Source organism: Anolis sagrei, chromosome 4 (assembly GCF_037176765.1).
Source record: "Anolis sagrei isolate rAnoSag1 chromosome 4, rAnoSag1.mat, whole genome shotgun sequence".
Taxonomy (NCBI): domain Eukaryota; kingdom Metazoa; phylum Chordata; class Lepidosauria; order Squamata; family Dactyloidae; genus Anolis; species Anolis sagrei.
In genome coordinates this window covers 76,840,859-76,855,076 of record NC_090024.1, presented here as the reverse complement: position 1 = coordinate 76,855,076, position 14,218 = coordinate 76,840,859, and the positions used below count along the sequence as shown (strand labels likewise).

General features: G+C 40.4%; 1 protein-coding gene across 1 annotated transcript in view; it reads left to right on the top strand.

Annotated features, from left to right (window-relative positions):
* The first annotated feature begins 11,735 nt into the window (after positions 1–11,735).
* SCGN (secretagogin, EF-hand calcium binding protein) overlaps positions 11,736–14,218 on the top strand; it is a 29,879-nt gene continuing 27,396 nt past the window's right edge. The window contains exon 1 of the mRNA XM_060771661.2: positions 11,736–11,934. Within this exon, the coding sequence (XP_060627644.1) occupies positions 11,862–11,934 (73 nt within the window). The 5' untranslated portion in view covers positions 11,736–11,861. The remainder of the gene's footprint in view (positions 11,935–14,218) is intronic.

Here is a 14,218-nt window from a genome sequence, read left to right as displayed (position 1 = left end):
TCGAATTGTGCCTCACTTTTGTAAGCTGCCCTGAGTCCCCGTCCCCCGTCCCCCCGGGGTGAGAAGGGCGGGGTAGAAGCAACTGAAATAAATAAATAAATAATGTGGATTATCTGTTTAGATAATATGGATTATATGGCAGTGTAGAATGGGTCTGATTTCCCAAGGTCACCTAGCAAACGTCCATGGCCAACTGGACGATTTGAAATCTGATCTCCTAAATCATAGCCCAACGCTCAAACCATGAAAGTAACGTCCTATAAAACATATTTATACAATGTGCAGATAAATCTTAAATGCACAAAACATTGATTGAAAAGTTGACTGATGACACTGGTAAAGTTTTTATTCACAATCAGGTCACAAACATCTGGTGTATCAATTAATATGTTAGGCAGCCCCCATTGGCGCAATGGGTTAAACCCTTGTGCTGGCAGGATTGCTGACCAACAGGTCAGCAGTTCAAAACCAGGGAGAGTGGGTTGAGCTCCCTCTGTCATCTCCAGCTTTCCTTGCGGGGACATGGGAGAAGCCTCCCACAAGGATGGTAAAACATCCAGGTGTCCCCTGGGCAATGTCTCCAGACAGCCAATTCTCTCACACCAGAAGGAACTTGCGGTTTTTTAAGTCACTCCAGACATGAAAAAAATAAATGTTGTGCCATTGTGACCAAATGTTGTAAAGCACAGGATTTTGAAATGAAATTTAAGCAAGGTATAGCAACTCCTGGATTTGAAGGCTTTCAGGGAGAATATTGGTAGTAAATGTATGATTTCTCCATGATTTAGATCCAAGGTTATAACATTAAAAATGAATATATGTCCTTGTGGTGTCAGGAAATAAAGAAAGCAATTGCCTGTAAGATACTGGATCAGACCATTCTCTGGAGCCAGGATAATTACATTTAAGAACATAATGCTTATGTTAATGTGTACTAACAGACAGAGCCTAGGAAAAGATTGAGGTTTTGCAGGTGGGTGGGTTAAGGAAGGATAACAACTTCCAGAACTGTGAATTCTGGGAATTGAAGGCTTTAAAGAATATAACATACTTTGAACTGGCATATTGTAATATATCTTCAAAAAACACTGTAGAAAACAGGCTACTGGCAAAATGCCTATAATGTATCTATCTGCACGAAGTGTGCTTACTTTCAGTTGCCTGAGTCTTTTATGTGTTTAAATGTTTTGCAGGCAAGGGGACCAGCAACCTTGCTACTGAGCTAAGATAGAGCCATAAATTGATACTTATTGCATTGCAGATATGAATCAGAGGTTCCTACAGAAAACCTGCCACTGATGCAGATGTTTAGCAAGAAATAAAGCATTATCTGGCTTAAAAACTCAGGCTAAGATTCAGGAGATAGAGCCTAATTTGATGTGGGAATTGAGTGGTTAGTTAATAGAATGATGTGACACTGCACAACCACCATATGTATGTAGTCATAAAACACATGACAATGTGCAGTGACCCAACATGCATAACTCCTCAAATTTGAACTGAAAATGACAGTTCTGCATTGGACAAAAAAATCCCAATGACTTCCATAGGGAAACATACATCTGCATATGTCACCAGCAGGATGCCAGGCTAGTCATCCCTAAGACAAAGGTAAAGGTTTTCCCCTGACATTAAGTCCAGTCATGTCCGACTCTCGGGTGTGGTGCTCATCTCCATTTCTAAGCTGAAGAGCCAGAGTTGTCCGTAGACATCTCTAAGGTCATGTGGCCGGCATGACTGCATGGAACTCTGTTACCTTCCCACTGGAGCAGTACCTATTGATCTACACACATTTGCATGTTTTCAAACTGCTAGGTTGGCAGAAGCTGGGGCTGCCAGCGGAAGCTCATGTCGCTCCCCAGATTTGAACCTGCAATCTTTCAGTCAATAAGCTCAGCAGCTCAGGGCTTTAACCCACTGCACCACTGGGGGCTCCTGTCATCCCTAAAGTAGACCCATTATAGCAGTGGTTCTCAACCTGGCCTCCCCAGATGTTTTTGGCCTACAACTCCCAGAAATCCTAACAGCTGGTAAACTGGCTGGGATTTCTGGGAGTTGTAGGCCAAGAACATCTGGGGACCCCAGGTTGAGAACCACTGCATTATAGCAATGGAAATTGTATGAGTGCTCACTTAACCTAATTTCAACTGGGTCAAAATTGGCCTTTACAACTGGATTTAGGCCAATGTTTTTGGCTTTTGGAACAAGCTGTTTTCTAATGGAGTGAGAGTTCACCACAGTAAACTGGTAGCCTTACAGTTCACTAGCAGTATTATGTACAGTAAAGCATATAAATAGCGGGCCTGAAAGAAGCTTGTTAATTATAAGACTTGGATAATTTCAGGGCACAGGACAAGTGGAAAGGGTTTTGTATCCATTCATATAACACCCATTTCCTTTGGAAAGGACACCTTGTCAAATGAGATTGGAATGCAATGCAATGGATGTCTCTAGCTACATTGGGTTCAGTTGAATGTACTTGCAAGACAGATAAGTATCTTGTAAGACATCCAGCCTAAATGCCATGAACTTAAACTTAATAGATCTCACTGCTGAATTTAACATGAGTAGAATTGTGTTCTCTATCTCATGTGGCACAATGACCTTTATCTCTTCATTGCTTGATGAAAATGATTAGACTGCACAAAAATCCATTTTCCTTAAGCTATTTCTGTGGGGTCCAAAGAATGAGAAAAATAGAGGGAGAGGCAGACATAGCAATATTGATTTCCATCCTAATCCTTTGCAGTTGAACTAGATGGAAGTCTTATTAAAGACCCTAGTCTTGTATTTTCCTCCTGAATGATTTTCTTCTGTGCTTCCATTTAAAAAGTGTTGACAACTCCATCATTAACACTTTTGTTTGCAGCCTTCCATTAGTACTATTTAGTTCAGATGAAGTTCAGTGTCTGAGTGTTGGAAATAGCAACCTTCCATGCCTTTACTATTTGTTAGTTAGTGTATATATTCGCTAACCTGTATTGTATATATATATATATAGATTTACCAGTTTGACTGTGCCTCTTTTGGGTGGGAGGGGCTACAAACATGTGATTGTACTGAGCATGTTCAGACTCAAGACACCATTTTGTTATCAGTATGCTTTTGGACTTCAATGGAAGCAGATGCCATTTGGACTTATGCAGGAACAGTTTACTATATGTTTGCTTTGAGAAGCAGTGACTACAGTTATACAGTTTGGAGTTTCATAAGATTTATTCTTAAAGACTTTGGAGTATGGACTATTGAGTAAGAATGATGCCCTGTGTTCTCAACATAGAGAAATTACATCCTATCTATAAATGTGCCTGAATGATGAATTAATACAAGATGTTTGTGAGCAAACAAGATATGTTGCTTTTTAAAGAAGACTTTGTTTTTTTGTCTCTGAGTGCATATTTTAAACTAAGGTTTCAAGGGTGAGTATATGTTTTGGGTAACTGTGATCTCAAGTTCAACTTCAAAGGAACATTTTAAAACTCCTTAGCCAAATGTATTTTTGTGAAGTGGCATGTCTTTGCCCCTGGCAGTTCAAAGACATGGTTTATCAGTTGAACAGCTGAGTTACCTGTGTGCCATTACATGAATGCTTGTGAACATCACTTTTTCAAAGTGTTGACTTCTAACAAGGTCATGCCTTTCCTTGACTAGTGGTTTGCAAAAGGTGGTCTCCAGATGTTCATGGAGATTCACATTTGCCAAAAGGATATGACATCATTTTTTCTTTTCAAAAAGATTATAATTGCCATTCCCCCCCCTCCCAAAATGAGAGAGTAACCATTTAAGAAGCTGTTGATAAAGCCATTCATACTTAGTCATTATACTGCATTCCTGTCTTGCCATGGGTGCTGATTTCAGTTAGCTGCTTCAGAACAATATTCTTTCCTAACATCAGTTAAGAAGGCAGTAAACCTGGAAAGATATGGCCACTTTCTCTAAACAGAGATGGACTATGAGCCAAGTTAGGAGATAATATCTCATTCCATATCAGTTGTGAGAAGTATTCATCCCTGATCTCTATGGAAGAAAAATGCCACTTTTTTGTTGGGAGTAACTTCTAATTACATTATGTATATTTTAAAAACATTTCCTTCACCAATGTCACAAAGCACGACATCTGATAATACTAAGTTTTTAAAAACAATTTTACTTTGCTGAATTTAATTTTACCATAATTTCTGCATGGATGTTGTCATCTCATAAAATAGTGTTCTTAATTAGAATCACAATGTTCTTTTTCCTCTTTCTCTCCCCTAGTATCTGTGCTACCTTTCTGTATAAAAGCAATAACAAAGATCCTGACTAGAACTAAGAGTTACTGTAGAAGCGATGGACAATGTGATCTATTCTATCTGGATTCACACTTTGATGCCACAGTTTAAATCACAGATTTGAGAAACCCCTAGCTGCCCATGATGGTGGGAAAAGGACAGAGTTTAGGAACTATAGTCCAAAAGAAGAGATCCTCTTCTCTTAAACTTGGAATCTGGACACTCATGCCCAGAATGATTTTTTTAAAGGAAGCATAGGGTTTTTTTTCCAAATAATAACAATTATTATTATTATTATTATTATTATTATTATTATTATTATTACACTTTATCTCCCCAGAGAGACTAAGAACGGATTACAGTTTTACACATATAAAGCAAAAATTAATGCCTTTTTACACAATACACAATGACATAAAATATACAGACAGAGATAAAGGCCTTCCCTTCCATCTTGGCATCTGGAGGCGATGCTCACTCAGCCATGGTGAGGTGCTTTTGTTCCATTTTTCCATGCCGAGGAGCCCATTGTCCATAGACTTCTCCGATCGTGCTTCCAGCATGTCTGCATGAGATGCCCTTTTACCTTCCCACCAAGGCAATACCTATTGATCTACTTCTATTACATGTGTTCGAACAATTTCGTAGGCAGAAGCTAGGGCTGACAGCCAGGAACTCACCCCAATTCATGGCTTTGAACTGCTAATCTCTGGTCAGCAGATTTCCTTCAGCTAGCAGTTTAACCCACTGCACTACTGAGACCTCTACATAAACTGTCACATGGAGTAGCAATTAGACAGGGTAGCTAATAATGGGCAGAGGTGAAGAACAGTAGGCACAGCTAGAGTTAGCAAATTCTGATCTTATCTTCATTTTCTATCATTTCTTAACATCTAACATAACTGAACAATACCCAATATTGTAGGTGCGTGTAGAACTTCCACACCTAGGATGAAATACACTCGTAGATGCCAGGAATAACTACAAAGTAAGACTAGTTATTCCACCCCATCTACAAAAAGTAATAGCAGCTAAGAGGAAGGCAATTCTTTCTACCTTCTCCCAAAACTATTCTCCCACCTGGAAAATTTGAGGCAGAATAATAAGCGGGTTTGCTTAGGCCCATTCATAAGATGTGGAGCCCATTCTTGTCCCAGACATCACATTTCACATTTCAGAAAGCATTTGTCTAGACAATAATAGTGGTGCTAGTCAATGTGAGGCAATTGGCATTACATGTTTCAGTTCTGGTGCCAGTTCCTTTTTTTTTTAATGGTCTCAGACATCCAAATGTTTTGTGCTCAATTTAACATAAAAGGCTCGAGAGTTCTATTGACTTCAGATGACTTTATTGTATTTCCTTATTATTGTATCTAAAAGCATACAAAATGCAGGTGGATTTGAAAACATACTTCTATATGAACGTTCCACCAAGTTCTTCCTCAGATATTTTTCTCTCCTTCTTATGTCTGTAATTCAAGTATGAGATGCTACTGTGAAGATTTGTAATGTCAACTTTATACCAATTTGTGGAACAAATCTTAACCGCATGATTCTGGTGTTGATTATGTTTGACTTGTTGCTGTTTTGCTGATGTTGTTGTCAAGACTTTCCATCTCCAACAACTACCTGTTTTCTTCAAGTAATTGAAAATGCATGTTCTTAGTTGTCTTGAATTACATCCTGTATTAAATCTATTAATAAGAACTATTGTGCACAATCTGGTCTGAAAGCAGTATTGCATGAGAGAGAAACTAAAGATGCAGAACCAAAGCAGGACAATGGTTTTGATTATTGTAGCAGCGCTATAAAATGCTCAAGTGAAGTATTCCAATTAATTTGTATAGGAGTTGGAATTAGGTATGAATTTCACAGGTGAAGCTGTTTCACCCTACAGTGGAAATAACAGAGCTTCCCAACATGTAAGACAAGCAGATTTATTAAAGTATCATCATGTGTGAACTAAAGTCTAGTGATGTTGTTAATAGAGGTGTGCGTTTGTTGCAGATCTAATCAAAAGTTGTATATGATTCGTGAAATTTGTGCATACAAAGTTATTTTCAAGGCACGCAGGAAAGGTAGGGGGTGGAATTTAGAATTTGAATCGCTTATCAATTTTTTAATAAATTTTCTGTAACATTCGGATGTCTCTCAAGGTCAATCTAATTTTCACTGTAACCATTAAGCAACTTTGATAAAGCCAAGATAACAAAAAGTGTTTTTAAAATCTCATTCCTTTCCCTCACCTCCCATTGTCACTGGTACCTCCATAAGGAAGGGAGCTGTGGGCATAACTAATCACCGCCATCTTAACTGTAGTTTGGAAAAGCCAGGCCCCCAATGGTAGAGAATTGCAAAAGGCCCTGCAATAAATTACATTTCCCAGAATGCAAAGCTGCTTAGGACTCAAATGAGGCTGAAGGACCCATGTGAGGGCTGGCCTCACCATTCACCATTTAGAGTTAGTCTAAATAAAAGTAAGTAATAGTATCTGTGCTACATTGAAGTTATGTGGTTGTGTGTCATAAAGACAGACAAACATTCAAGGGGATTGCTGTTGTGGCTTTTTGGGGGAGGATAAATTGTTTTGGTGTAAACTTTTAAAAATCCCCCAAAACCTGTGTGAATCTTTCTTAAACTTCCAGGGATTGATGCTCCCGTTAATTTGTGCATTATATATAAAATTCAAATAACTCTTGTAGTTTAAAAAAAATGTTTATGAAAACTTTGAAAAATTTGCCAAAATTCCATGGATAAGTCAAATATTCTGAAATTAGGTGATCTAACTGTGGTAAAGGCATTTTACCACTGTGGCAAGTTTCACCAGGATAGCTCAAAAATGAGAGAGAAAGAAACCCCTCAAGATTCCCCACTGACAGTGCTGTTTTCCCTATTGTGCAATTGTGACCACCATTAACAAAGTATTTATGAAGATTCGTAAGTTTCATTAGAGTTCTGAAATTTTTACCCCCAAAATTCGGAAAGAATTTTAGAAATGAACCATCAGCACCCCCTACTTTTAAATACTGTTTAGAACCATTTTAATGGATCACACATGCCTAGTTGTTACCATCAAATCCATTGGCAAATTGTAATTGTATTGAAATGAACTTGGCGCACACATACCTATAAAAATACTCTCCATGTTCAATAAAGATAAAACAAATACAGTAAAAACCAACAGAGTGGTGGGATGGCAGATTTGTGTATTCTCCTGTACGAATGCTTGAATAAGCAGCTGGACAAACATAAGGCATTATGTTTTCGTGCTTTTGTTTTTCAAGGTTTGCATTTAGAAGTCCTTTGTATTGCTGCTCCCTCTGCATTTAGTTATTTAGTTATTTGTGTCCTCCAGTTCACTTTCAGCCTTTGACAAAGGTATTTTTACTATTTTGAAAAAAAAATAAAGAAAGTGTAAATAAGAAATGAGGTTATAGATTGCTGTTGCCATGCTGACTGAAGAGGTAAGCGAAGAGACCATTCAATTGCAGCTGTCCTATAAGGAATCTTTCTCCTAATACCTAACAAAATGGAGAAGCTATTTATGAAAAAATGGGAAGAACACAACTATACCAATATATGAAGAATGGCTGTCTAAAACTATTGGACTTGCCTGAAATAAAGAAATTAACAATTTGGATTAAAAAAAATCACTAGCAACTTTTGAAGAACTGAGAAGCTTACATTTTTATTTTATTTTTGCAGAATGGTGAGAGCAACATATTGGCTGTAGGCTTTGCTTAGTTGATTAGTTTGAGCAATAGAAGTACATAAATGTTACCAACAATTACTGGTAGTTATATTTGAAGAAGCTATTTTATTTATTTCTATTCAATCATCACTAAATAGGAGTCGTGGTGCCGCAGTGGGTTAAACCGCTGAGCTGCAGAACTTGCTGATCAGAAGGTTGGTGGTTCAAATCCATGGAGCAGGCTGAGCTCCCACTGTTAGTTCCAGCTTCTGCCAACCTAGCAGTTCGAAAACATGCAAATGTGAGTAGATTGATAGGTACCGCTCCAGCAGGAAGGTAACAGCACTCCATGCAGTCATGCCGGCCACATGACCTAGGAGGCGTCTATGGACAACACTGGCTCTTTGGCTTAGAAATGGAGATGAGCACCACCCCCCAGAGTCAGACTCGAGTAGACTTAATGTCAAAGGGAAACCTTTACCTTTAATCATTATTAAGAAGATTGGAAGTCAAATGCATAGTCTTCTTTTTCTTCTTTCATGCATCTTCCTATGTTTCTTTTATCTATATATTAATTTTTTCTTTTGCTTTATTCTTTGTTCTTAATGCATATGAAAAACCTTAATAAAAATCTAAAACAAAAATGTGGAAGGTGTTCATCACACTGATCATCTTTAAAAATGAATATCAGCACCTGGGACTGGAACTTTAAACTAATGCAACATTCCCAATAGTCACAGCGACATAAGTGGATGTTGAAGAACAGGAGTTGATCTGCCATAATTCAAAGAGCAACGGTCAAAGGTGCTCAGTCTGCCATGAGCGACTAATAACATTCGAGTGCTTTTCCAGTGCCTCAGGGTGACACAGAACATAATACAATGGCAATCACATTCTTTGATGCTCCTCCCCTTATAAAAGTATAGAGTCTCACCGATTGCAGAAGTGGTGCTTAAAAATATCTCATACATAATTAAGTACATGGGCAACAACATCATTAGGAAACCTTCATTTGCCCTGATTTTAAAGTATTTTTTAAAACCTTGCCAATTTTCACTTTGGCCATTAAGTTCATCACTGATGCTCATCCCCTTGGAGCCTCTGGTGGCACAATGGGTTAAACCCTTGTGCTAGCAGGGTTTAACATGAACATGACATGAAAAAAAAATCCTCTTACTGTTTTCAAAAACATTCTCACTCAAAGATTAGATCCAGGTGAGAAGATTGTTCCTCTCCCAAAAACTGTTATATTTCTCAAACTGCAAGACGTAGAGGTGGGTTGAATTTTGTAGGAGGAAGAAATTCCTTCTTGTTTTTCTGTGTCAAGTCATTTCCAATTAGTGTGGAAGTTAAGTTATCTGTTGACACATGTTGACCAGATGCATTTCATAGGGCTTTCCCAGGCAAGGAATACTCAAAAGGTGTTTTTAGTTCCTTCCAGTAAAATATATTTTGCAGTACCTGGTATTTGTTGTCAGTCTCCCATCCAAGTGTTAACTGCAACTGATCCTGCTTTGCTTCCAAGATCATGGTAGGGGATTGGACTAGATGGCCCATGTGGTCTCTTCCAACTCTATTACTCTATTATTCTATCAGGTGCCTTTAGGATATTTAAGCCAAATTAGAGCAACTGTGGAGCCCCAGGTCATGCAGTGCATTAAACCACTGAGCTGCTAAACTTGTTGACTGAAAGGTTGCAAGTCCAAATCTGGGGAGTGGCATGAGCTTCTGCTGTCAGCCCCAGCTTCTGCCAACCTAGCAGTTCAAAAACATACAAATGTGAGCAGATCAATAAGTACCTCCCTGGTGGGAAGGTAATGTCATGCTGGCCACATGACCTTGGAGGTGTCTACAGACAATGTTGGCTCTTTGGCTTAGAAATGGAGATGAGTACGAGCCCCTAGAGTCAGACACAAGTGGACTTAATGTCAGGGGAAAACCTTTACCTTTATCTAGAACAACTGTGTTCCATGATTTTCCTAGCAAGAGTTCTTTGGAAGAGATTTGACATTTTCCCTGCTTTGGAAAGAGCATGACTTGCCCAAGATTATCCAGTGGATTTCATTAACTGAGCAAAGATCCAGTCTCCTGAAGTCTTGGTCCACTGAGAGAAAAAGCAGGATATAAATAAAAATTAAAAGAGGAGGAGGAGGAGGAGGGATTGAGGGCCCTTCCAGAAAGGCCCTTTATCCCAGGATCTGATTCCTGATTTTCTGCTTTAAACTGGATTATATGAGTCTGCACAGAAAACCTGGGATCAGATCCTGGGATTAACACCCTTTTCACACAGCTGAATAAAATCTCACATTATCTGCTTTAAACTGGGTTGTATGACAGTGTGGGCTCAGATAACCCAGTTCAAAGCAGATATTGTGGGGTTTTCTACCTTGATATTCTGGGTTATATGGCTGTCTGGAAGGTGAAATCAGAGCCCTTCCACACAGCCCTATATCCCAGAATATTAAGGCAGGAAACTTATTGATTAATTGATTGATTGATTTAGTGTATTTGTATACCACCTTTCTCAGCCCGTAGGTGACTCAAGGTGATTAACAGGGCAAAATTCAATGCTTACAAAGCCACAAATACAATTAAAAACATAACATATAATAAAAACTAAACAAATAAAATATAAATTCATAGTATCTCCTTGTTAAAAACGTTGTCCAGACTCATTGTCTAGTGGTTCCATTTTCCTGTGTCAGTTTTTCTGCATTTGCAAACACTTCTACAAAAAGCAACATCTTGACTTTTTTCCAGAATGTTAAAAGGGAGGTGGCCCATCTAATATCTATAGGGAGGGCATTCCACAGCTGAGGGGCCACCACCGAGAAGGAAATCCCACATTATCTGAGTGTGGACTCAGATGAACCAGTTCAAAGCAGATATTGTGGGATTTTCTGCCTTGATATTCTGGGATAGAGGGCTGTGTGGAAGGGGCCTCAGTCCACACTCAGATAATGTGGGATTTTCCGCCTTGATATTCTGGGATAGAGGGCTGTGTGGAAGGGGCCTCGGTCCACACTCAGATGTGGGATTTTCTGCTTTGATATTCTGAGATAGAGGGTTGTGTGGAAGGAGCCACAGTCCACACTCAGACAAAGTGGGATTTTCCGCCTTGATATTCTGGGATAGAGGGCTGTGTGGAAGGGGCCTCGGTCCACACTCAGATGTGGGATTTTCTGCTTTGATATTCTGAGATAGAGGGTTGTGTGGAAGGAGCCACAGTCCACACTCAGACAAAGTGGGATTTTCCGCCTTGATATTCTGGGATAGAGGGTTGTGTGGAAGGGGCCTCGGTCCACACTCAGATGTGGGATTTTCTGCTTTGATATTCTGAGATAGAGGGTTGTGTGGAAGGAGCCACAGTCCACACTCAGACAAAGTGGGATTTTCCGCCTTGATATTCTGGGATAGAGGGCTGTGTGGAAGGGGCCTCGGTCCACACTCAGATGTGGGATTTTCTGCTTTGATATTCTGAGATAGAGGGTTGTGTGGAAGGAGCCACAGTCCACACTCAGACAAAGTGGGATTTTCCGCCTTGATATTCTGGGATAGAGGGTTGTGTGGAAGAGCCCTCACTGAAGGGGAGATAGGAAGGGAGAATTGTGTCCCTTTTGGGTGGCCATTAAAGCCTGGCACGATGGAACTGAAACTTTAGCCAAAGTGGAGGAGGAGGCTCCAGCACCAGCGGCTGCAGCGTTTCCTGGGATTCATTACTTTTTTTTTTTTGCTGCTTTGCTCCGACCAGACAGCAGGTGGGAGCCAGGGAGGGCTGGGCTTGTCTTCTGGGAGGGCCCTTCCTCTTCTTCCTCCTCCTTTTTAGCACTCCAGTTCAGCCCCCAAGCCTGGAGCAGCCTCTCCGCTTGAGCCCTGAGCTCCACCTTTCGCCCAGCACCATGGACAGCGACCCTCTGCGGGACCTCGACGCCGCTGGCTTCCTCCGCCTCTGGCAGCACTTCGACGCCGACGGTGAGGCTGGGAGGGGAGCTTAGGGGTCGAGGAAGGAGGGGAGGGGTCCCCAAAAGAAGGGGAAAGGGCACCGCCTGGAAATGGGGCGCCTCCTGTGGGGCATCCAGAGAGGCAAGGGCTCAACCTCAGGGTTGCCCGTTTGTGCCACCTTAGACTTGCTCATTTAGCTCTCCAAAGTTTCTCCCTTCGAGTTCCAAACAGACCTTGTGTCGTTACAGCCATGCAGATTGAAGGTCTTAACATCCTTTTCTGTTTCTTTCCCTCATCCTCTTTCTCTTAACCCACTTGCCACTTTTGTCACCTTTGGAGGCAAAGCCTTGCCACCTTTGAGTTCGGGTTTTATGTGTAAAACAAAATAAAATGAATTTGTTTTTAAACTCCATTGTTCCTGACTTACAATGCTTGTGTTTCTGGGACTACTAAGAGTGGTCCGATATTTGTCAAAGTGTATATTGTTTGAACTCTGAAGCTGTTGACTGATTGAGGCTCTTTCCACACAACTATACAAAATCTCACACTATCTACTTTGAACTGGGATATATGACAGTGTGGACTCAGATAACTCAGTTCAAAGCAGATATGGTGGGATTTTCTGCCTTGATATTCCACCCTGAGTCCCCTTGGGTGAGATGGAGCAGGGTATAAATTAAATATTATTATTATTATTATTATTATTATTATTATTATTATTATGGTTGTGTCAAAAAGCCCCCAGCCCCTTCCATACAGCTGTATAAAATCCCGCATTATCTCCTTTGGACTGGGATATATGGCAGTGTGCCCCCCCCCCCTCTTTCCCAGTGGCACAGTGGGGTTAAACTTCTAAGTTGCAGAATTCGCTGATCAAAAGGTCAGTGGTTTGAATCAGGGGAGTGGGGTGAGCTCCTGCTGTTGGCCCCAGCTTCTGCCAACCTATCAGTTTGAAAACATGCAAATGTGAGTAGATCAATAGGTACCACTCCAACGGGAAGATAATGGTGCTCCATGCAGTCATGTTGGCCACATGACCTTGGAGGTGTCTATGGACAACACTTGCTCTTCAGCTTAGACATTAAGAGTAACACCACCCCCCAGAGTCGGACACTACTAGACTTAGTGTCAGAGGAAACCTGTATCTTTACTATATGGCAGTGTGGACTCAGGGCCCCTCCATAAAGCCATACAATCCAGAATATGGAGGCAGAAAATCCCACAATATCTGCTTTGAATTGGAATATATAATAGTGTGGACTCAGATAACCCAGTCCAAAGCAGATATTATGGGATGTTCTGCCTTCATATTCTGGGTTATATGGCTCCTTCCACACCGCTGTATAAAATTCTACAATATCTACTTTGAACTGGGATATATGGCAGTGTGGACTCGCCAGTGTGGTCTTGCCACACAGCTATATAACTCTGAATATCAAGGCAGAAAATCCCACAATATCTGCTTTGAAATGGGTTATCTGAGTCCTCACTGCCATATAACCCACTTCAAAGCAGAAAATGTGGAATTTTGTTCTGCTGTGTGGAAGGGGCCATGGATAACCCAGTTCAAATCAGATATTGTGGATCACCTGCCTTGATATTCTGGGTTATATGGCTGTGAGGAAGGGCCCTGACTCCATTTAAGGGCCCTGACTCCATCCTCACCATTATTACACTATGTAACAAAATTTGAAAACAAATGTTGCTCCTGCTTCAAAAGTGTTATTCCTATTTAATTGTATAGCACTTAGTTGCCAAATTCAATAAGTTTTGTTTTTGTGGCTGCCACAAACTATGTTGAATTACTTGTGACTCAAAGAGATATTCATTGAAAAACTATAGCTAAATCTGCTGCAGGATGTCCCACAAAAACAAAGTTTTTGCAGTTTAAAAAACTTTTTCTGTGTTTGTGAACCAACTAGGAAATGACATTTATAACCCAGGGGGAAAAATTGTGTTGCTTAGTGTTATTCTCATCTTTATTCTTTCATAAAAGTAACACACAAAGGAGATCCTGGCTGTACAAAGCTCATAGTGTTATGTTTTGATCTCCTGATAAAATATCACTCTGAAATTACATCTTGTTAAACATTTGTATGTATGAGCTGCATGCAGGTAGCCTCTTAACCCAGCACAGGAGCCCCTGGTGCCAGCAGGACTCCAGGGAGTGGGGTGAGCTCCCATCTGTCAGCTCCAGCTTCTCATGCGGTGACATGAGAGAAGCCTCCCACAAGATGGTAAAACATCAGGACATCCCCTGGGCAACATTCTTGCAAATGGCTAATTCTCTCACACCAGAAGTCACTTGCAGTTC